Genomic DNA, 23,833 nt, shown 5'->3' with positions numbered 1-23,833 from the left:
GATGCTAGTTTTAGATAAACAACTCTCATTATTGATAAAATAACATTTCCATTTAAATCCATCACGTCACTTACAGCTTGAAAAACTAGACTTACACGAGGAAGCAGCTAGCTCCCAACACGTTGATTCAAACCGCTCAGTTTCAAGCACGTCACAAATGACATTTTCCGGCAAGCTCAGGAACAATTTCCCAGACGCAGGTTCCTGTCTAATTATCAGTATCATTAGTTCCTAGTCACCGATGCTGACTCTTACTGCTTACGAGCCGTTTCCGTTTGTAAATGGTAATGTTAGTAGTGGTCACGGTGCCTTACGGAAGGTGGATGGAAGTAATAGCGGGGTTCACTTGTCATTTGTACCAAAGCCGTGGTAAAAACGTTGGCTTGTTTGTTTTGGTTAAAACTAGGATTTTCAGATACATCGTTTTTTTAAGATTTGGTAGATTTTGTAGTGAAACCGTGAAATTTCATAAAGAGGGTTGAATTTTAACCAGTAGTTAGACATTATTCGGTAGTTGTAACTTAAAAAAAATGTATAGTATACATAAGTATGTATTTTTCTCAATGAAAGAATTCAAATATTATGAAGTAAAAACCCAGGGTTTTACGTTTATGATTTCATCTTATTTTATCTCTCACAATGGCATTGGGATGAAGTTCTAAAGATGTTGTTCTGCAACGTGATAATACTATCTTTTGTTATCAGAAAACATTTGTTGAAATATTTACCTCTTAGTTGCTTTCCGTGCGGTTTGGGAAAAGTTAATTTTTCATTATTATTTTTGTGAAAAATGCTGCAATGTGAAGTGGATTCTTTGAAGGTTAGTCCGAAGTGTTATTTTATTAAGTGTATAGGCGTCAAAGGAATACAGCGTCAAAAGGTAGACCAGATTATTGATAACATGTTTCTTTGTCCTTTTCGTATGTTAATGGTGCCCAAAAACTAAGATATAGATACATTTACTTAATGATAGTGTAAAAAGAAGCACAACACTAGAAAGGTAATTTTCTATGGTGACGTGATCATTGATAGATTGTCGACCATCTTTTGTTTCTCTTCTCTCTGTGATATCAGTTACGATAGTCATGTACATAGATAACATCTTTATTCATATGAATAACGTACCTGTATTTTATTTATATTCCATTTATCATTCATTCCTCAAAATGTTGATGTCCTCCTAGCCGATTTATCGGCCACGGCGACTGTTCTCATCTATGGAGATGCGCAGTACATGCTATTGTGCACAAGAATTTACGCAGACACACTCTTCGGTGCACTCACTAAGTCACTATTCGATCACTCTTAAATCCAACACGACCAGAGACAGATCTCGATCGGACGAGCTCTCAGGTGCACGGGTGTATCAATGACCAACCCGGACTGTTTCCTCAAAATATACTTCCCTGCCGATTTCGGCTATGGTGACTGCTTTCAGTTATCATTGAGAGAAGAGCTAGGATGATCAGCTCCTCAAAATATAATGTAGGCGAATAGACAATTTGTCTCCATAATAACAACTTATTATGCAAAATACAGGAACATTTCTCAAGACGTGTTATGACAACCGAACCTTGCCGCAATTGACCCAGTCTTCTCTACACAATACCAGTTTTACAGTTCATTCAATTACTATTATTATCTGTGGACGTATGACACATGCTGTAGACAATAGCAGCGACACTAGCTCTTGAATTTCTGATGATCATGGAGTAAGGAAAGATTAACGGAGATGCCATAATGCAGGTAGGTCAGGTTCCATCTTTTAGGTCAAATTAGCACGGTGGGCACCAAAACGATCAGTTAGGAGTGGTATATTACAAAAAAATGGTCGGGTCCAAAGAAGGCGTATAAGGGCGAAGACAGTAACGTTCCTCGTCCCCCGCTCACCAGCATTTTGGCGCGCTACTTTCTTCAGCGATTTTTCGTTATGGCACCTCCGCTAGTAATTTTGTCCTCCATGAAAAAGACTCGCTCTTGAATCATTGATGATAATTTGCTTCACACCTACGCTAAGAAAAAGGCGGCCATATTGGATTATTTGGTGTTTATAAATTCGTAACGTTCAATTATATGTGACATGGTATTTTTAATGGAGTTTATTATAGTAACATCGATTTTGTTATTGTTGTTAAACTAATTACATTTCCGTGAGATTGTAACACTTATCGAAAGTCCTAAAACTGAGGAATTTGACATACTTAATTTGCGTGATTTTTAAAGAAATTGAAGACACATTTGGGTTTCCCATTGTTATTGTTAAAGAAATCACTATTGTAGGAAGACAGAATTTATAATCCGACTTTGTTAGTTCATAAGGTTTTCGAAGTAGTAGAGCATATTAGCCGTAGAGCTCTGCTAGAACAAAGTAGTCCAAACGTCCAAAGTATTTGTTTAAACTTTACTTTTACTTTGTAAAAATTCTTTAAGTAAGCACTCTTATTCAAGTACCCATAAAGGCAAAACAATACATATGTTCCTAAACAAAATTCTAAACAGAACCCAACCAACAAAAGCCGAACTACACAGAACCCACGCAATAATGTAATATATGTATAATAGTATATAATTAATGAACAATTGCGTTATATCGCATAGATCACGTCGATAGTCTGTGTCATGTCGGTGGCGCGGCCGATTGTCTTACAACGTGTAACTTAATTAACTTGAGTTCATAAGTGTAGCTTAATTAAGTTCAATTAAGTGTTAAAGTTGAACTTAGTGATTAGTTTTGTTTTGGGACTGCTTTTTAAGGAAGGAAGCGAGGATAGTACGTATATTTTGAGATATGCTTTTTTATTTATCAAGCATTTGTTCGTTTTCGTCGACTGCCGGAAAGACAGGAATGGAAGGATTAGGAAAAACAAAGGAATAGGTCCTGCTGTTATTAGTGTTCGAAGAAACGTTACATTGTTTTATATGTGTGTATTAAGATTTATTGTGTTAAAATGGAGTATTCTTTAGACACTAGAGACACTTATTTTTCTAGAGACACTAGAGTCTCCTTTATGAGTAAAATTAATTAGAATAATGAAGGAATTTGTCGAAATCTACTACGCTACAGTAGCGTAGCAATTTCGTAGCTACATTGTAGCTGTAGCAAATGAAATTCAACATTTACTATTCTATTTTTCCATTCCCTATTTACGTATTCGTCTTTACATATTCGCTCTTTGTGTAGTCTCTGTCACTATAATAATTGTCCTACATTATTATACACAATAGTTAATTGTACATAATGGATACAATTCTAAGACATAGTACGCAGTGATTTTCCTAATCCTTTGCCCTAGCACTTAAACTTTCGTAACATAATTGGCTAATCCTTTAGCCTAACATAAACTTAGTAATTGGTCTATATCCAGCTACATATATGATAGTGTCGAAACATCCTGAATGTTGACACGACAACGTGTAATGTCGTCCGATGTAGATTACCCTGGAAGGGAAACCACCGTGACTAAAGACCTTCCCTGTGGCTTGTAATATGTCGTAAATAAAATTTACTAAGCATTTATAGTTATAGAAAATTGCACAAAGTGCAGAAGAACAATAATTTAAAAAATATGAAAACACATTGTAAGTAAGAAACATGTTCCAGAAAAAGATATGATTAAGGCCTCGATTGCTACAGGATCTAGTAAAATACTCATAATATCATAGAATATGAATCTTTTTTCACATTAAGAATTATTTAAAAAACCAAGCCAACCTGAAAACAACTGTTTTGATGTGATAACGTTTCATAAACACCTGAATTTGTTATTTACTTTGAAATATTACATCCAAATATTGTCTATTGCTGGTCCATAAATAAACAAGCAATAAAACAGGACAGTAGATCATAGATAACAGAACATCCATAGACTAATAATAAACATAGATTACAACCTGCGTACGGTTATTGACATTTAGATAGTGAGAGATAATGACTATTGTTACCACTAATCACCTCTATCTTATCTATAGCACACCTCTATTTGTGTACTGTGACGTCACAAACCTGCCCTTTAGTATCACTGAAAGTATAATAAACTAATATTATAAAGAGGAAAGATTTGTATTTTTGTTTGTTTGTAATGGATAAACTCTAAAACTACTGGACCGATTTAAGAACTCTTTTACTGTTGGAAAGCTACACTCTTCCTAAGTAATCTATCTATATAAATAAAAATTAATTGTTGTTCGTTAGTCTGATTAAAACTCGAGAACGGCTGGGAAGATTGAGCTGATTTTGGTTTTAAAATGTTTGTAGAGAGAGGTCCAGGGAAGGTTTGAACGATACGAAGTTCGCGGGATCAGCTAGTATAGGATATATTTTACTCCGGTACGAGTGGATCCCACGTCATCCTAGAGAGGCTTTATGTGTGTGTGAAGCTTGACAGGTCGAAGTAGGTATTACATTTCTATAGGATGAAATGTAGATCTATTGAATTCTAAGCTTTTCTTAACCGTCTTCTCAAAAAGAAGGAGTTTCGTGTTATTCGTGCTATGTCTTGGGAATGGGATGCGGGTAAAACCAAAGGCTAAAGCTATGTGGTGATATTTTTCTATCTATGTGTGTCATCGTAATGCGAATTAACTTAGACCTAATTTTGTTATCTTTCTCAATGTTTTTGTGTTTATCAATTCACATTTGGACTGGTTTATTTTCGAAGTATCCTTTTTTAAATATTTTTCCTTAATTATTCACGTGTTTCATTTCCGTTTATACATGTGTATAAATCTAGATCACCTTTTAATTAATACCTAGCACGAATGAATTTATTTTAATAAAATTTAATACGCAAATGGTTTGAGAATTTTATTTTCTAAAACTTACTTTTTTTTACCAAAACACTGGTCAACCCCAACATAGTTGGGAAAAAGGCTCGGAGGATGATGACGATGTTTTCAAAAAATACTTGCATATTATTTTGTATTTAAACTTATCTACAGAAGTACCCGTATCCCATACGAAGGATTATGAAACAAATCCAGTTAAGTCACAATAAGCAGTTAAGCAATTACGTCAAGAACGTGAATTAGAAAGTTACGTTTATTTATAAACGGAGAGGTTTCTACTAGAATTTAATAAAACCTGTTGTGTTATCGCGTATCTTTTGTTTTCTTATGTAAGGCTTTTGTTGAGATGTGAAGGATTCTGTCTGACTGTCGTAAAGGATAGAACATTTGATAGATTGTTGTTTTGCCATAGTTTGAGACAATGTCTGTAACTCTAGTCTAGATACTAATATTAAAAAGCTGAAGAGTTTGTTCGTTTGTTTGTTTGTTTGTTTGAACGCATATATCAGGAGCAGTAAAAGGACCGATTTGATTTGCTTTCAGTGTCAGGTAGCCCATTTATCGAGGAAGACTAAGCTAGGCTTTATATTCGGGTGCGCGGAGTGATTTACACGGGAAGAGTTCTCATACGATGTGGGTGACACTGTAGGCGGAAGATTGTTTGTTTGTATTTGTTTTTACACGCAAATATTGATTTTTTATATATACATTTTATGTGTATGTTTACAATTAACTTAGGTATTAGTACCCGTTAATGTCATGACCATATGGTGCTTACGATAGAGAAGTAGTATGAATGAATGAATGCCATATAATTTAATCGTTGTAAACAAACACTTGTCGCGCATTCCTTTACCTTATAAGTTCAAATTATAATAGGTATGCAGGAACTCGTTGCTTTATGGAAGTTAAAAGCAGTTATGTAACCCCATTACGGTGTAATACCTACGGCAATAAATATTTTTTTTTTTTTACATTTAATCAAAGACTTAAAAGAGTCAATTATATCTACGAAAATTATGAAACCTTTTGAGTCTGAAAGGAATTGAAAACCTACGGGGAGTTGCATTATTTAACTACTTATAACCGAACCATTTTCAGCTGTCAAAAGATTTGACCAATGGGCGGCAAGTATATAACTGGTTATGGTTTGGTTATAGTTATAGTTAAATGGTGAATCCCACTCTTAAACTTATCTGTGGTACACGACAACTTACAGATGGAAGCCATAATTCCAAGTTATATTTAAACTAAAGCTTAATTAGTAAAGCAACAAAATACCTACTTAAGTACTTAGAGTCAACTATTAGCTCAGAAACACGACTAAAGTTGCATAACTAAGTAAAAACAAACAAGAAAACAATAAAACAGACAGTAAACTAGCTCAGTACATCTTGCAAACAATCATGGAGTTATCCTTAACATATTCCAAGGTTCGATTTGACGCAGACGCATGTCCCACTACTTGCGCCTACTTGCTTGTGTGTCCTTGCATGTGCTATGCTCGCGAATTCTACACGCGTTTCTAAGTGTTTGTACTTGATATGAATGAGCTTAGATCTACATGTACTTAGAGATATATAGGTATTGTTGTTAGGTATTTGCATGGAGAACAGAATGACTTGCGGAGATATCATAAAGGAAAATCTCCTAAGAAAGTAGCGCCCCAGAATGCGGGTGTTCGGAGGACGAGATACGTCACTGTCTCCACCCTTATACGCCTTCTTTAGAACCCGTCAATTTTTTTCACTAAATCACGTTGCTTGACCTACAAGAAGGCGCCTGACCTATCTGCCATCTCCGCTATTTTTCCTTCCTCCGTGGCCTAGATCTACATGTAGGTATATTGCTATTAGGTATTCTAGAACTCGTGGTATGTTCTTATTATTATGTATATGAACGTTTGTATGGATACATTGTAATTGAATGAATTAAGTTCATGCAGGGATATATGCATTGTACTGCGTTTTGCGTTTTAACTTACATGTTTTTGTATTGATTAGGTATGATGATGACGACATCCTTGTCGATCTTCAGGGACACAGAAGGCTATCCATTCCTTTAGATTTTGAGTAAGTTCGATGTTCTTCCAGCCTTGTCTGCCCCGCTTTCTTGTATTTGTACCAAACTGAAATTGGTTTCTTCCTTAACTTACATTATCCTTTGCGATGGAGAGGTACGTGCTTTTGAGTGAAAGTTATCATCATGTTTTAGTTCCTCAATTGGTATTTGTCATTTGCTTTATTTCCAAGTCATGTCAAGTACTGCTTGGTACCGCCCTTCTGTTGTCATCCTGATGTTCCTGTCGATGAAATATGCGAAGACAATAGGCGAACTATTTGGGGCCAATGAACTAGAAACATGTCCAATCTTCCATTTTCTAAATAGTAATATACACAGCGTGTTTACTATTTTTCTTCTTTAATATTTGTTTTTAGCAGAAGTTAAGCAAATTGGTAACTTACTTCATCATCATCCCCTGAGCCTTTTCCCAACCACGCTGGAATCGGCTTCTAGGCTAACCAGATGTATCTGGTTGTACCGTATCCATCTACGTACCCCTTGTAAGCCCGGTATCAGACTTACTATTTGTTTTGTACTTAGATAATAAGCTAGCCCTGATGATTTTTTTATGATTTTCAATAAGTATTTGTTGTAATCCCATATTAGCAAAAACCATAACTCAATCGCAAATCAAATTAACAAGCCCTGTCATATTTTATGGCGAGCAATCACAACTGGCTGATTGATTCACTCAAATAAAAATTTAAATGACACAAACTTATCATAATATTAATTATTCTAATTGTTATATCAACGTTGTATTAATATTAATGATGCGGCCTGTATGTGGCGGGAGGCGGAGTCGGGAGGCAGGGTGATGTCATATCCATGCTGGTCTGATGGCTATCTTTCATGCGTTGTTGCGTAAATTCTTGCGTGGCTGGGGACTTGAGAATTATGATACCTACTTATGTTATATTTTTATGTGGATTTTGTATGGATGAGTGGTTGGAGAAATGGAAGAGATATGCTGGTAGTGGGTTTCATTCCCATATGCAATTAGAGGTACAGTAGTACGTCTTTTAAAGGCAGCGATTAATTTAAGTAAGTTCTATGGTTTTATGAAAATCTGTCTTATTTGCAGAGCTGTAAAATATTTTATTTGTCGTAATGAAATAAAATTCCTTCGTAGAAATAAGACTTTCTCTCAACAGGCATACCTGACTGTTACGAAATACCTATATTCTTTTTCAAAAAATACTAGAATTTTTAGAAAGGACAACTAATTACAATCAATTAAAATAACAGTGTGTAATTAATTTCGATAACATTAGCTAATTAATCAAAATGTCTGAAATTATTCACGGCTTCAGATAATTACAAACAATTAGATTATGTTATACAACTTTTGTGAAAACTATTACACGACTGTATTTAGTTTAGACAGAGAATTAGGCGTATGAAATGTCATGAACGGTAGTTCACGTAATACATACAAATACTACCACTTTTTAAGTACACAAATACAAACTTTAAGACCATATAATTAAGGTTGAAAATCCACAAAATTTTATATATATAATCATAAACAAAAAGTAGTAGAACACTTTACGCAACTGCACAAGATAGCGCTCAATTTTAGTGGAGTAAGTAGTGTGATGCTCTGATTGCAATGATAAATTGTGTGCCGGTAGCATGGTGGTTCTTGAGAGAAAATGTTACTATATATAGCTATGCTTATGTATATGTATGTAGTCATTATGGATGAAAATATTGAGTTAAAATTACGTTGAGATTGAACCCAACTAGAGGGAGCTGGTAGACGCTAGAACTAAGAAAGAAAACTGACTTAAATTCAGTTGCAGACTTTTAATGTTGGATATTTACAAAGCAGTGGTTTGAGAAGCCCTTTTTATTTATAAACTAGCGTCATTATTATATGCAAATCATGGAAGGAAGACAGAAGCAAAAGAAGGTGTAAGAAAACAACTATAGGCCGTTTTCTACGTTAGCGAGTATGCTAGAAGGTGCATCGACATTTTGCGAGATTATGGCTCGTTTTCACAACATTGCATTTGAAAACAGCCACACAAGACATATTGCTTTTAGAGCAATCTTGTTGACAAGGCAACAAAGCAAAATACTCGCACATTCCAGCAACAATTTGCCGCGCCTTTGTCCACTGTACACAGGCAATCTTAACAAAGATATATCTCAAAGGATTTTCCTCATCACGTGTCAAGAATGCCCCTTAAGCCATGCATGTGACGTGGGCAATGCGTTAAATTGTTATGCAAATGGACAAGCGCATGTATAAATAACTGATCGTGTTCTGTATAATAAGGCTGTCATTTGAAGATCTTGGCAGCCATTACGGGTAGTCAGAAGCCAGTACGACAAACAGTCTTACCCAGGGGTTGGCCAGGTAACTGGGTTGAGCAGGTCAGATAGCGAGTCGCTCCTTGTAAAACACTGGTGCTCAGCTGTATATGGTTAGACTGGAAGCCGACCCCAACATAGTTGGGAAAAGGCGCGGGAGATGAGTCTTTTGTTTTTATTCTTATTCTTTTTGTACAGAGACCAAGTCCAGATAATTAGGAAAAGCCTAGGCAGATAATGATGATGGTCTGTCTATGTTATAGGGGCATTTGTAGTTCTGTATACATGCTGAGCTGCATCCTTTGTTTCCAATGATACCTTCCTGTCTCAAAGTAGTGAACAAAGTAGTACTGTTCAGAGGAAAGTGTCGCATGTTCTTGTAATGTGGCTTGGTATCAGTAATTACGTTTTGTACAGTCGCGTTCAAAGTTGTCAGAATTAGTATTCGTAGTTGTTACAGACTTCTGCCAGCGGTTCCGTCAGGTACTCTGTGCTCACGAATAAAAGGTGGCCAATGCCTTCCTCGACAAATGGGCCATAATATTATAGATTCTTCAAATCGGTCGAGACGTATCTCCTAAGATTATTTCATTATTAAAATATACAAACCCGTTTGCCCAGGTATCTTTGCATAAGAAGGGACACCCTTCCAGCTAAGTTTCAATTAATAAGATGACGATGATAGGTAGATTTTAAATTTTTAAATAAAACCCATTCTACACATAAGCATTAAACTAAATTTCCTCTAGTATTTCAGCTGAATGCACTTATTTGGCTTACAATTTTCCAGCCAGGATGCTTTGTCAGTCAACATCAACATCATACGTTCATTCACAAACATGTCCACTTGTTTGCTGTTTCTTCATGTTGTCACACCAAATCTTGTCTTCAGAATGTTGCTGTCATTGTGTGTAGGTACGGTAAAATGTTTTTCCGACACATTTTTGCAGTGGCGTATTAGAGCATTTAAATAACTGGAGACGATAGTTTCTACCCCTATTGTACTGTATCGTATCTTTTCTCGTATTGTATATGTTTGAAAATATTGTCGTTTGTGCGTAATGAGGGGATCGAAAATGCATGAGTGACCTATGCTTGCGATACCTCATCCACGCATGTAAATTGACTCCGGTTGGTAAAATGCTCCAAGATGAGCATTTGTTTGTTCCATCTGTGGTTGCATGTGTGATTCATTAAAATCTTTTTTGCGTATTAGTTTTGCATAAATAATTGTGTAGGGCACCTTGTTCTCTCTATGGTGAGACCTTCAATGTCATTGAATATGTGAGGAGACACTGATTGACATTCAAGATATGTATGGAATCTTCTTCCTTTTAAGCCAAATCCTTTCCTGGTTTGATTAATTTTATCACTTTGAAATATGTTAACAGGCCGTCTTTTGTTTCACAAATTGTCTTCTGCAGTGGTTAACTAATACCTACCTACACTTAGAAGCTAGTCGTACATAGGGAAGGGCTGATAGTTATGACTCACCGGCACCATCCTAATAGAAAAAGATATATTTCTAAATGCACAAACTGACACAGTGCACTCAAAAAATTTGCTCATAGTCTACGACTGATTGCAGATATACCCAGAGAAGGAAAAAAAAAAAATGCACAAACCGAGAAATCAAACTTAAATATAAAACTAAGTTATCACATGTGTGCTTTTCTGTACTCTCAAGATACCAGGTGCAAATAAAAACCATATAAGGCGGTGACTTAGGAAACGGCGCGCGCGGATGCAATTTTTACCGTCATTACCGAGTGTCGATGACTGTACGGGAATGACGGAGTGTTAGATTCTGCTTATAGACTAATGTTCTGGCCGCATATTTTAACGTAAAATGAGGATTTACTATATGCTGATCCGATTTTAAAGAAAAAATCTGCTTTAAAACGGACCATTTTGAATTTGGTCAAATTCGTTTTGAAGGGGCCTTCGAGTGACTCACTATTTGAATGAACTAATAAGTAGCTAATGTTTAATTCCAAAATATTACGTAAATCTAGTCATTATAAAATATGATGTAACACAATTTCATTACCAAATTATGGAAACGAGCGAATCAAAAATTGACCATGACATTTACAGGTGCATTCTAATTTACAAAAATGCAAATCGTGCACCTGTAACTTTAAATGAACTCGAATGATAAAGCATAGCATTAACATTTCCCGAGCGTTTTCCCAACTATATTGGGGTTGGCCTCGAATCTAACCGGGTACAGCTGAGCACCACGGTTTGACCAGGACATACTGCCTATCTGCCCAATACCCCGTGGTAAGACTGGTTGTCAGAAATACTGGCTTCTGATTACCCGTAACGACTGCCAAAGATGTTCAAACGACAATTCGTGCACCTGGTAACTCTTTAATGATAAAGCACATTAGATAATAAATTGGCGTGCATTCGGTTCAAATGATGCGCGCACGCATCTTACATTACATCGCCATTATGGCATATAGACATTGACACAGTTAATATAACTTTTTTACCGTTTGACCTTACCGTGGCCATTTGTTTTAATAGAGGTGTTTATTTGATTTTCTAATGTTTGATTGTGTGACGTCATTGATCATTTTGTTTTTTTTTCTCTATATTTATGTTTATTGGGCACTTCCGTGTTAACTTTTTATAATGACTACCTGTATGCTAGATGTAACTTCTTCGATTTATAATGGGTTTTGAGTTTAGTTTACCATTATAAGATAAATACATATAAATTTATTGTTGCAAGTAATCATATTCAACAGTTTGCGTCAACATAGCATTAGGTATTGTTGCGCTTAGCTTGTTATAAATAATTTACCTATTTTATTAAATATTATATTGAACGTATCCGCTGTAATAATCGGATATGACGCAACGTAGGTCATTGGAAGGCCGTAGCAGAAGAGATTAGCGCAGCATTATTTACTGGATTTTCGAATAATATTCGATTTTATTTAAGCGTCTATGTCAAAGACTATGAAACCTTATTTTTTTTCTTATTTACATTTATTCATAGGCTATAATTATAAATCCTATTGACTTTATGCATTAAACCACGTTGTCAGGCGGAAACAATGTGCAATTTTCCGTTCATATCTGGGCCAGTGAGACGGAAATGAACACAAAGGGAACATTAAAACTTATGCGAACATTAAAATCCCACATTCGTGATGATGGCACGAGTGAACTCATTCAATATTAACATTCACAAACCGCCGAATACAACATAACAATAGTCGGCTTCTGTGTAGATCGGAACGTAATTTCTCAATCCAAGTTCACACACAGCTCATCTCGTGACGTAACAGATAACAATCGCGTTGCGCAACGTAAAACGGAACGCATCCGATTTCGGTCGACCGCTAATTATTTTGTACGCGCTTCCGGGGGTTAATTTAGTTTTGTTGTATTGGCAACTCTGATTCGTTCTAATTTTAATTTGAAATTCGCTTTGACCGTTATTTTGGCGCCAGGGATCATGTTCTATAGCACGGAAGAGAGAGAACGAGAACTTTCTTTCACTTTCTACTTAGGGTCTAGGGTCAGATAACAATACTGCTCACTCAATGTATAATAGTTTTCCTACTTATTATTATAAGGCAAAAGTTAATACTACACTGTCACCAGCCAATTACCATAAAGGTGAAGCTCAGCATAGCAACCTCACGGCACCCATACAAAGGAATAATCAATAAGGTTATACAGTATTGTCCCTACATTATATTTAATAGGATTATGCAAGGGCCGCGCGCTTCCTAGTTCGTGTGCCGAATTACAAAACCCTATAAATGGCAGAGCGTGACATTTGAAAAGCTAATGCTTGAACGAAGAGCGCATGCTCAATGTTTGTGTCACTCTGCTAGAGATGTGACATCGCGGGACTGCTATTTTAATTATGTATTTAATTTGTACCTAGTACCTAAGTACTTCATGCACAATGGTGGACCCAATAGGCATTCGCAGCAGCATCTTTTGGTGATGCATTATATAATATTTTGTGAAAACCAATACTATAATTTAGAGGACAATGACTGATCAATACGAATCACAGACTACTAATTATACATACACGAATGTAAATCTTAATGAGAATAGCTGAATAAACTACGGACTTAAGAGGACGAATTGGAATTTTTGGCGCCAAGGATGTCAATTTTTCTCAGTAAATACAAAACGGATCAAAATACAACTTGGTTACCTAAAAGTTCATGATATAAACCTTATTTTGTTAGTTGTAGAAACATGATTAGGTAACTTTTATAACAGAGAAAAATATATCAAACATACCTCTTTTTAAAAAGAGATTCACATATTATGGGCAAACGGGACCGATTAAAGCCTCTTAACTTTTTTAGTAGTTGAGTATATACATACTCTTTAAAATTGTAGTAGGATTTTTTATCAAATTATCATTTCTAAATAATAAAATTACAAAACCATTTTGTCGCTTACGACTTTTAGTTATAAGCTAGCGCGCGTATTGTTATCCTCGCCCCGCTCAGACGCTCCGACCCCTTTTGGCGCCTTAGATGCGCGTGCCGGTTATGGAATTATTGTTGACCACTTCCTCGCCTTAATGGTGCAATTCTATATGTACCTAGTAATAATATTAATATATGCAATGATAAAAACAAATACCATTAATTAAGTCAGCTACACAAGATAATTGGCTTGATTTATGTAACACTGTACAGTTAAAGATCTTCCCGATAAAATTATGGTTGAATATTCAATACTCGACCTGCTGCACAAGACATCACTAGTTTTACTGTCGAGTATGCGGAACTGTCAAACGTCAGGTGTCATACTTTACATTTGTTGGACCATAAACAATAAGCCACGTTGGCAGGCAACGATACGGCCTCTTCTGACATTTACCTTTAAGGTTTCATTCGTATCTTTAAGCTTGTATTTTCAAAAATAGAACGTTGAGAGCAATGCATTTTTGTAACGGGGCTTAAAGAAAAGCAAAACAAATCTATGTGATGATTGGCTATGCTATCAAAACCTACACAAAAATTATCTGATTCTTTTATAACTATAATGCCCACCAGAAACGGTATTACGAATTATGTCGAAATCCAAAGCCAATCAACAATAAGAGCGATTGTTTCATTGTCTATGGCGCGTGTTTTTTTTATGCGCGTTAATGGTATCAGACGTGAGTGGCCATTCATTTGCGCATACGCACGTAATTGCTTATGTTTGTGCACAGCTGGTCGATGATAAAACAGTTATTATTATTATGCTATTGTCATCGTTGGCTTAAGATGGGAGAACAGGTGTGAAAAGAAACCACGATATTTAAAGTAATTTATCTAATTAGCAGTCGAACAACATTATTTCTACACCACCCAAAGGTAGACTGGTAGAAAACGTCTAAGGCTTAAAAAGTCTGTCGTCGTGCAATGTGCAAAAAGTATGATAAATAAACGATAGTGCAAAATTGCTTCGATTGCTTAATTTAAGTTTGATCCTCACGTAGCTGAGAGAGTAGGATACATATTAACTTTGAGAATAAAATTAATAAAAAAAAATTTTGAGAGTCCTTTGAATCAATAATTGAATTAATCCTAGAATCACAGGCGCTCTATGTAAAACACTGGTATTCAGCTACATTCGGTTAGACTGGAAGCCGATCCCAACATAGTTAGGAAAAGGCAAGGCAGATGATATATCATCTACTCCTAGCTCCTACCAAGTCATTAATTCCATCCTTTTATGTAGGTTTCAAGGTCTGAAGGTAGCGGGAGCAGGTTCGATGATAACATCCGATCTGATAGCGCTGAGCGAAACTGCAATACTAATTACCTGACCACCAGGTTTCACTTTTGTACCTACGCGTTAGAAATTATGCAAAGATCGTGAAGATTATTTTGCATGTCCATATATGTTACTTGTAACAGATCAGTTTTAAATACAGTCAGTTAATTAAAATAACATAAAATTACTAGGTGAAAAAATGTATAAAACAATCATTGACCATAATATGGACAACCTTTAAACGTGCACAACAATTCAGGGGCAGACACCGGTACGCAGTTTTGTAAAATCGAAACTTAAGAAAAAAAAGTTTTCACTTTCTTTCACATTACCTTTGAAGACATTTTGTACTGCGGCACAATATTTCATGGCTCAGATTCTCAATTTAATTCACAAAATCTGAAACCGCATTGTTTCTGCATTTATGGCGGGCCTTGGTCAAATTACGGCAATTTACGAACTAAATCGACGGAACAAAATCACTATTATTCAGTAGCAGGGTTGGTACAAATAGAAAATATGAAAATATTTACATAACATTTTTAATATCAATATTATGCGAAACTTGTATCTTTTTTGTTGTTATTTCAAATAATGATGTCATTAATATCACTGAAATGATTAAAAATCAATCAAAAAGAATGTAGATGACAGCTGTTTTGGTTTTACAATCTTATGTGCTTCATAATCAGCTTTTTCTCTAGTTTTTGAACCACAAAAATACTAACTCCAGGAATCCCTACCAAAGTTGGTTTTGAGACATTTTGTAGAGATGGCAAATTTTTAACACCTAGGTATCTATTAATAGGTAGATTCTTTCGCAGCGGCAGCCCTAGGACGGCGTCAATTGAATTACCGAATGAACAATAAGAAGTCACGGTCTCGAGGTGTGAGAAAAGTATCGATAAATGAATATATCGTGTTGTTTACAGCACGTGCCCTAACATGTACGTATTTATTATTGTTAATGGAAATTGGAAGAGGCAGAGTTAACGTATCACGCCTTTTGATAGGCTACACTATTTTTTGTTTCTATTCCACATGATTCTTGTGTTTGGAAAACCTAAGTCTGATAAATACTAGGCCTCCGAACCGCATCAAAATCGATTTAGCCAAACGTGAGATAATCGCACACAAACTTTCATGCAGGTCAAACTAAAAACCTCCTTTTTTAAGTCGGTTAAAACACAAGTTTTACTAAGCTATTGGAATACATAATATCCAAAATCTCTGAACATTTAAACCATACAAATGATAAATTTTACGAATCTCCATAAAAATCGGAACATGAAGTGTATGTCCTCAACACATGTCAATCAGCTACGTAACTCAGATGATCGGGAACTGCATCAGCATACGAAGTGCTACGGAAACACCCGAAGTGTACCGAATTGAGGTAAATGATAGTGCGATGAAGAGAATTGTTTTGGCAAACATCGCCTAACTGTTTAATGTGGTTGATGCTCTTAGGGCTGGCACTCTTGGGCTCAATTTTGAACTGTATGGGTGCTGGCTGAGTAGGTCATTGAATTGAGTTGATTCAGCGGTTTCTTGTGAGATTCATTCGGTAAGGAAGCGCAATGTTGATATCAACCACAATGATTGCGTTATTCCAAACTATAAACATACAAAAACTGATCCATTGGCCTATGAGAGTGAAGGAATAAAGAGTGCCCCTGTGTCTGCACAAATGCTTGTTCACAATAATATATTCTGCGCAGATGGGTGATCTCCTTCTATGAAAACAGCCAAAATCGGCGTTGGACGTTGGACCAATCAGAACTGTCTTCAAGGATTTTTAAACTGGCAACCCTGCTAGAGAAAGTGTCCCTCCATTCGTCTGTCATACGGATCGTGCATCTGTAAACACTTCCTTACTAGCAAGCGCATTTCCGAAACGCTATCAACAAAATATTACCTCACAGAGTAAACGTATGCTGAATACTGCTGACTAATTATGTGTGATATTACATAATGTAATGAAACTTCTTGTTAGGCACAATAGGAGCGTTTCGTTACGTCGCCGTCGCGTCTGTTAATAAGGCATTGTGACTGGCTGGTCATAGGTTAGTCTATGGCGTGCTAATATGTCGCGTAATTTTATTTTCTCTTTTTGAAAATCGAAGATGTCATCATTCTTTGACACATTTTTGATATTTTTTTATTTTTCTGTAACTGTAGCTACTTTGAGAGACCTAATTTTAAATGATTATTAGAGTAAATGAAATGACATTATTTCAAAACTGGACTACACTTACGGTTTTCCCATGGAAGCTCATTATTTCGCCACTCCGTTAGCTATTTCTATTATTGTCCAGTTTATTTGGGTACAAAAACAACAGTTTGACACTAAAATGAGTTTATTAGGCGCTGTTTAATGTGGAAAACTGTAAATTGTGACTGTAGTATGACATAGCATGACAAATGAAAGAGTATGTAGGTGATTACACTGGCATATTATACTATTCGCCTAGGCCGTTAGGTAAACGAGGTCATTATGACAAATTCATAGCTTTTAATAGACTTTTTTGTGCTAGTAAACTACATGAAACTACATAGCTGATATATTTCAAGTTTGACATGTTGGACGATTACCTACGTCTAGTTTTTCAGCATTTGTGTTTTTCCTAATTGTTTTTTTTACAATTTAAAAGTGGACTTTTTGTAGATTTTCATTTTTGACTAGATAAATCTACTTACTTATACAATGTCGACACACCTTTCAAAGTTCTTTTTGCTAAACCAAATCAAAATGCGACTTTGTTTGTCACGTATCACGTACCAAAAGTATAATATTTTCATCTTCTAAAATATTCTCGTGGTAACAAAGTCTTACGATAAAGCTACAGATTTTTTTACCTTCTGTTGTTCCAAGCTTATGACTCACTCGAATTAATAAATGTATCTAAGTCAGTTTTTGCTCTAACTTATACATGTTAGCATGAGCTACCGTATAAGGAGTTCAGTTATTAGCTCCTGGCCAATCAGGCTGGTCGGCCATGCTCTTGAAGACCATGTCAGTGGGTCTCGGTGAGGCCTGGGTGTGCACTTGACTTAGATAGTTTTTGTTAGTTATAAACTTATAATCTCGATGGTTTTTGTAGGCAACGACAGGAGCCTTATAAGGATGTCTTGTGGACTCGTGGTCTATAAAACGCTATGAATTCCTTTTGGAATGCTCTACATATTTCTTTATCAGATTGAACATGGATAGGTTTAATACGTGAACGCAATAATATAAACATAAGAAAATAAACATGTAAAAATAAATATTAGTATCTACTTATATTGTTGTTTCAAGCATTTGTGGTTTCACTTCAGGATATTATGCCTGTACTCTTTTTAAGTCTGGAGGAGTTCATTATAAGTACAAAAATGACAAATCCTAATTTCTTATTGTCGTGGAATTATTTTCGAGTTTCACCAGCATTTGTGTGTTCCGTTTTTAAACTATACATCTCCATCTTTCTTTTGTTTTTCAAAGACGTTTAAAATAACCGCGCTTCCTTTTAAAGTTGTCTCCCTCAAAAGGAACGACATAAATCTTTCTAAAGTTGTCTGCAAATAGATTCCAGTGGAGACGGGGTGTTGACATCGCATTTCCGACTCCGTTACTGTGTAGGTTTAACTTGCATTTATTTAACTGACTTACAGGTTTGCTAGATGTTTTACAAGGAAAGTCTAAGCGATAAGTTTGTATGCACTTTGAATATCTACGCAAGATACTTTATGGTATCTTTATATTTCAAAATCCTGCATGGGTTTTGTACCCCGCGTACCTACCAAAATATTATTTGAATGATATTTATAGAAAGTACATTATATAAGATAATTATAGATTTTTATATTTCAAATGATTTTTTACGTTTTCAGAAAATAAAGTCATATTTCTCTGTACACTATTTCTGTCAGTAGACATACTTACCTGGCTAGCTACATTCAAATAAATTGGACTTTTAAGATTCTCATAATTCATTGAGTCCATCATCCGCCATCTTTCTTTCATAGGATTTTCCAAAATATTTCAGTTCAATTTTTACCACTGTCACGGTGAAGTCCCTATCTTATAGTGACAGATAAAATAAGTTTTTATGTGATAACTACGTAAGTTATGACTCAATTTTTACAACAGTTATATCACTATTTATTTTGTGGGAAACTTATGTCTCCAGTTTATGAATCAGACTAGTTAAATCATCGCGAAGCACTTGAGAATTTGTAGGCATCATAATGATAAAGATTATGTATGAAGCAGATGAATGGTGCAGTCATATGATGAAAGAATGACAAGGATTTTTTCTTATTTATATCATGACGTTTTATTATGATGCAATTTTTGGGATAAATAGAAAAATGTGATCTGTCACGTTTTCCACGTCATAGGTTTTTTGGGATTTAATTGAATCAAATAAAAAGAAAAACCATTATAAAAACAGTTAGTTACAAATAATAATAAAAATACAATAAGACATGATTTATACATTCCTTAGCCTGAAAACTTTTGAGGTTACGTACATATTTTTTATATAATTTAATTAAAATTAGTCTTCAAAACATTTTTCAGTAGTAACCGAAAAATACCAGACACATAAACTAGCATTTGAAAGTAAATCTCAGATTATACAGGAGTGCGCATTAACAGTAATGATAGGAGCACTTTCAGCGATCTAATACGAGGTAATTATGTGCCGTCTCTATGCGCACGCGTCGGGGATGCAGCCAGGGTTGCCACAGGGAAAAGTGTCAAAACTACCATCGGTAAATAAGCACTTTCAGTGGTAATCGGTGTGCTAATAAAACGATATAATTTAGTTACGGTGTTTCGCAAGGTCAGTTTTTTTGGTGTCTAGGGTTGTCTAACAATGAGATATTTGTTGAAATTAACTATCGGATACCTTACTGGACCTATAACAGTTTTAGCTTCGAATGTAGTTGTTATTTTCGATATTAGACAACTACACAAAACGAATGGGTACCTAATATAAAAAAAAACTTTTCAGTAGACCATACGTCATTGTTTTCAGTAGTGTTTGGAATAAAATGCTTATATTTTCGATAGTTACACAATTAAGTTTATGTTACAAATATTTTCAAACTTAAATATTGGATCAAGTAGTATAAGGCATAATATAGGCCACCTGAATAAGGTGAAAAACATTGAGATAGGTAAAGATATTACTAGTTACACCAGCTTACTCAATATTCGTGACTCACAGTAAGTACAAACAGACTGACAGATCCAGATCGATCTACATAAATAAGTAAGTATAACGTATCAATGAGATAAAAGCGCGTGACCTAAATATTGCGTGAATAAGCGTAATGTACTGAAATATTCAATAGACAATACCGTATCAAATTATCTTATTCATTACCCGGAAGCATGGTAAATCTATAATACATTTGTGTTATCTATGCCACTAGAAACGGTGATGGGGTTCCATTGACTGCCAAATGTGAATAGAACAAAAAACTATTTTCGCATTTACTATGAACTAGTTTTATACAGACACGCTTAAAAAATAAAAATTACCTACTTACTTAACTACATCTATATTTACAAAAAAAGAAACTTAAAACAATTAAAGGGCGTCGAAAAATTGGTCCTCATCGCTGTCACTAGATAGTGTACCCAAAATGCTGACTAACATCTAGCATTGTTGATGCATAAGGAGAGATTCCTCCGAAATCACAAATAACTTCTCAGGTCTTTCATAATGAAAAATAACTATTCGTGACGGAATTACAGTGTTCTCGCTATAGGTAATGCATTGAATATAATGAAGACCTCAAAAGTGACAAAAAAAAATCGACTTAAAAAATTTAAAATATTTTTCATATTACTTTCAATCAGCTTCGTTCCTTACATGAAACTCATTAACAAAAAATCACGTCTAACTTTATTAACCCAGACAATAGCATCCCCACTTAGACAGCCCTATACGGACCGCGGTCTGCGCAGGCGCCGCGAGCACGCATCAGCCGCGCGCTTTCACGACACTTTCACGAATTTAGCATTCGGCATGGAGGTCCGTATTACTTAACGGCCGTGTCACATATTTGGATTATGTGCAACGATTAGGAGGTCTAGATGTTTTGTGATATTAGTGTCTGGATTTCTGTCTGGTTTGGCTTCTTGACCATGGATTTTTAAATTAAATAAGTTTTACAAAGTTATCAGTTAAGGTTTCTGACTTACTAAGGTTAATGACTTATGCCCATATTATTGCATTGGTTTACCCTTGGAACTTTCACGTTCTCTTGAAGATTTTTTCAGACTTTAAGGACAAAAGGATTAAAAAAAATGATGCCACCGTTTAACTAGGTCATGGAGGTTAGATAAGTAGGTCCATTATTTTCACCAAGTGAATTTATCTTATCCTTTATCCTGTGGTGTCTAAATCATCAGTTTAGAAACGTTCTATCTAATTGTTATATTCTTCCGCCATTCTTGGAAACATACATTTTACATAACAAGCTTATATGTATTATAAGCTTCGCATATAATGTTCGTGAATTAAACACAATGTCACCGCTCACTACTTCCTTGTTATTCTCATCGTGTGAGCTGATGATACCCAGCATACTCGTAAAATATTGAGCGACATCGGAACCATGGAGAACAAAATTACTAGCAGAGATGCTATAACGAAAAATCGCCTAAGAAAGTAGCGCGTCATAATCGGGTGAGCGGAGGACGCGGAACGTCACTGTTTTCGTCCTTATACGCCATCTTTGGACCCGACACCTTTTTGTAATACCTGATAATGATACTCAATGAACCCGAGCGCGTCGTTTGTTCACTCGTAACTGATTGATTTGTTCATTCCCCAGTACGAGTTTGATCTAGAAGATGGCGCCCGACCTACCTGCATTATGGCGTCTCCGCTCATCTGTCCATATTCCGTGTCGGGAACTCACGTAGTTAAACTTCCTTATTTGTTTATTGCTTGGTTTTTGTCTCTTGTTTGAGGAAAGGAAGTTTTGAGCTGACATTAATTTTGTCTTCTTATTTATTGTGACGAAGTTATTCGACAATGTTATACATCTGAGGTTTTTGCTTCAACACTGATGCCCTAAACAAGCACGAACTCAATAAATCTTTGACTGTAAGAAAATTAAATAAGCTATTAGGTACTTACCTATTTTATTTCTTGCAGACTATTTTCAATCGACTTCTTTGTTGTCAAAAGCATTTTTCTCTTTTACATGCACCATTCGTGCAAGAACACTGAGAATGCTTTTTATGATGAGGAATGACGTTTAATACTTCATTGGGGAAATGAGTTTTGCATAGAAAATGACGTCACTTCATAATTCTTCTTTTTTGCATTTATCTATACTAATATTATAAAGCTGAAGAGTTTGTTTGTTTGTTTGTTTGAACTCGCTAATCTCAGGAACTACTGGTCCGATTTGAAAAATTATTTCAGTGTTAGATAGCCCATTTATCGAGGAAGGCTATAGGGTACTTTTTATCGGGTTCGTGCAGAGGTTTCCACGGGATGCGGGTAAAACCGCGGGAAAACGACTAGCTTACCTATAATACCCATATGAATGTATAATGTATGCGTTGTTGCAGGGTAACTACACGATGCGCGTGAGCAAGGCGCACGTCCGCCGCAGCAGCAGCCTCACATCCTGGCGGAGTCTCAAGACTGAACCGGTGAGTCAACCTCCTTAGTCTGAACTTCTTTGTTTATGGTAGCGACGGGTGACGTATGGTTTTATGGAACATCTTAGTTTCAAATGTGGTGTCGTATGTCCGTTTGGGTTATGGTTTTATAGTCTTTGGTTTAGTTTTGAAGAATAATAGAAGAGAAAAAGAATCTTTGGCGAAAAATGCTAAGGTGTAAAGTTTACAGAACACATAATATATTGAAGTTTGGAGATTTTCATCAAGCTTGAATGAAGGTGACGAAGGGTTATTGAAAGGCGCTTTTATGTACTATCATTCATAAGGTAATGAATGATGAAGTTCTCGTATGCATGTCGTGAGAGTTCCAAATTCATGTCAGAAAATTAATCGAATTCGAGCCCAGACAGAAATTTTAATCAAAATTTCCCAATCCTTGAACCGCTTTTATTACTTACAATTTGCAAAACAAAACCACAGCACGATTCCAGTGACCAGCTCAAAAAAATCAATTACCTTTGTACGTGAGAAAACTGGCGGGTACCAGTCTGCGATAGTCATAAATTGAAACTGCATTGTTCGCGGTCGTGAACTTTGCGCAAGCGCCGGGGGTCAAGGCGAGACGTTACAGATGTTGACTTGGTGTTCCACTTATGGTACTTTCTGTGGTGTACGTCTGGGTACTGTCATAATTTTGCAGACGGCCATAGAGTTCACTCACAGATTATTTTTGCTTCTCTATAAGTGTCATTGTTTAATTAATGTTATTGATTCCATGCATTGTAATCCAAGGCCTTTAAAAATCATTGAATATTTTAATCGGGATACAAAAAGAAAGAAATACGTTAAATTGTTTGAAAAAATGGTGCATAAACATAAGCAAAACCAAAAGAAAGGAAAACATGAAGTAAGAAAATATGCGTCAAGTCAAATAACTAATTGTGGTAAGTAATGATAAACACTCGATTACTGAAGACGGCAAATTGCTAAAATATCAAAAATATCGGAACATGAAAAAGAAAATGAATGAGAATAGGAAAAGTAACTTAATCTAAATTAGCCACAACTTAAAAAGAAGTAAACGGTGTTACTATACCTACATAGAACAGCATTACATAATTACAACATAAAATAAAAGTGCGTTACATTTTTATCTATAGGCACAATGAAGTTACATCACATGTAACATGTAAATGAGCGCATTATGAATTTGCATCCAGTCTAACAAGTTTACTACCTACCTGTGTCTGTTATGTAGGTCGGTTATGT

At 35.6% G+C, this 23,833-nt stretch overlaps 1 protein-coding gene across 3 annotated transcripts in view; it reads left to right on the top strand.

Annotated features, from left to right (window-relative positions):
- The first annotated feature begins 709 nt into the window (after positions 1-709).
- LOC110380763 (rho GTPase-activating protein conundrum) overlaps positions 710-23,833 on the top strand; it is a 98,371-nt gene continuing 75,247 nt past the window's right edge. The window contains exons 1-2 of one of the 3 annotated variants that reach the window (XM_021340861.3): positions 710-820; positions 22,511-22,594. In XM_021340861.3, the coding sequence (XP_021196536.2) occupies positions 791-820; positions 22,511-22,594 (114 nt within the window). In that variant the 5' untranslated portion in view covers positions 710-790. Of the gene's footprint in view, positions 881-2,620; positions 2,771-22,510; positions 22,595-23,833 lie in introns of those variants that run through there. The other 2 variants (XM_049836358.2, XM_021340862.3) reach the window with 2 other exon arrangements.

This window comes from Helicoverpa armigera, chromosome 3, assembly GCF_030705265.1.
Source record: "Helicoverpa armigera isolate CAAS_96S chromosome 3, ASM3070526v1, whole genome shotgun sequence".
NCBI classification, from domain to species: Eukaryota; Metazoa; Arthropoda; class Insecta; order Lepidoptera; family Noctuidae; genus Helicoverpa; species Helicoverpa armigera.
Note: the sequence above shows the minus strand (reverse complement) of the source record. Positions and strands in the feature narration are given on the sequence as shown.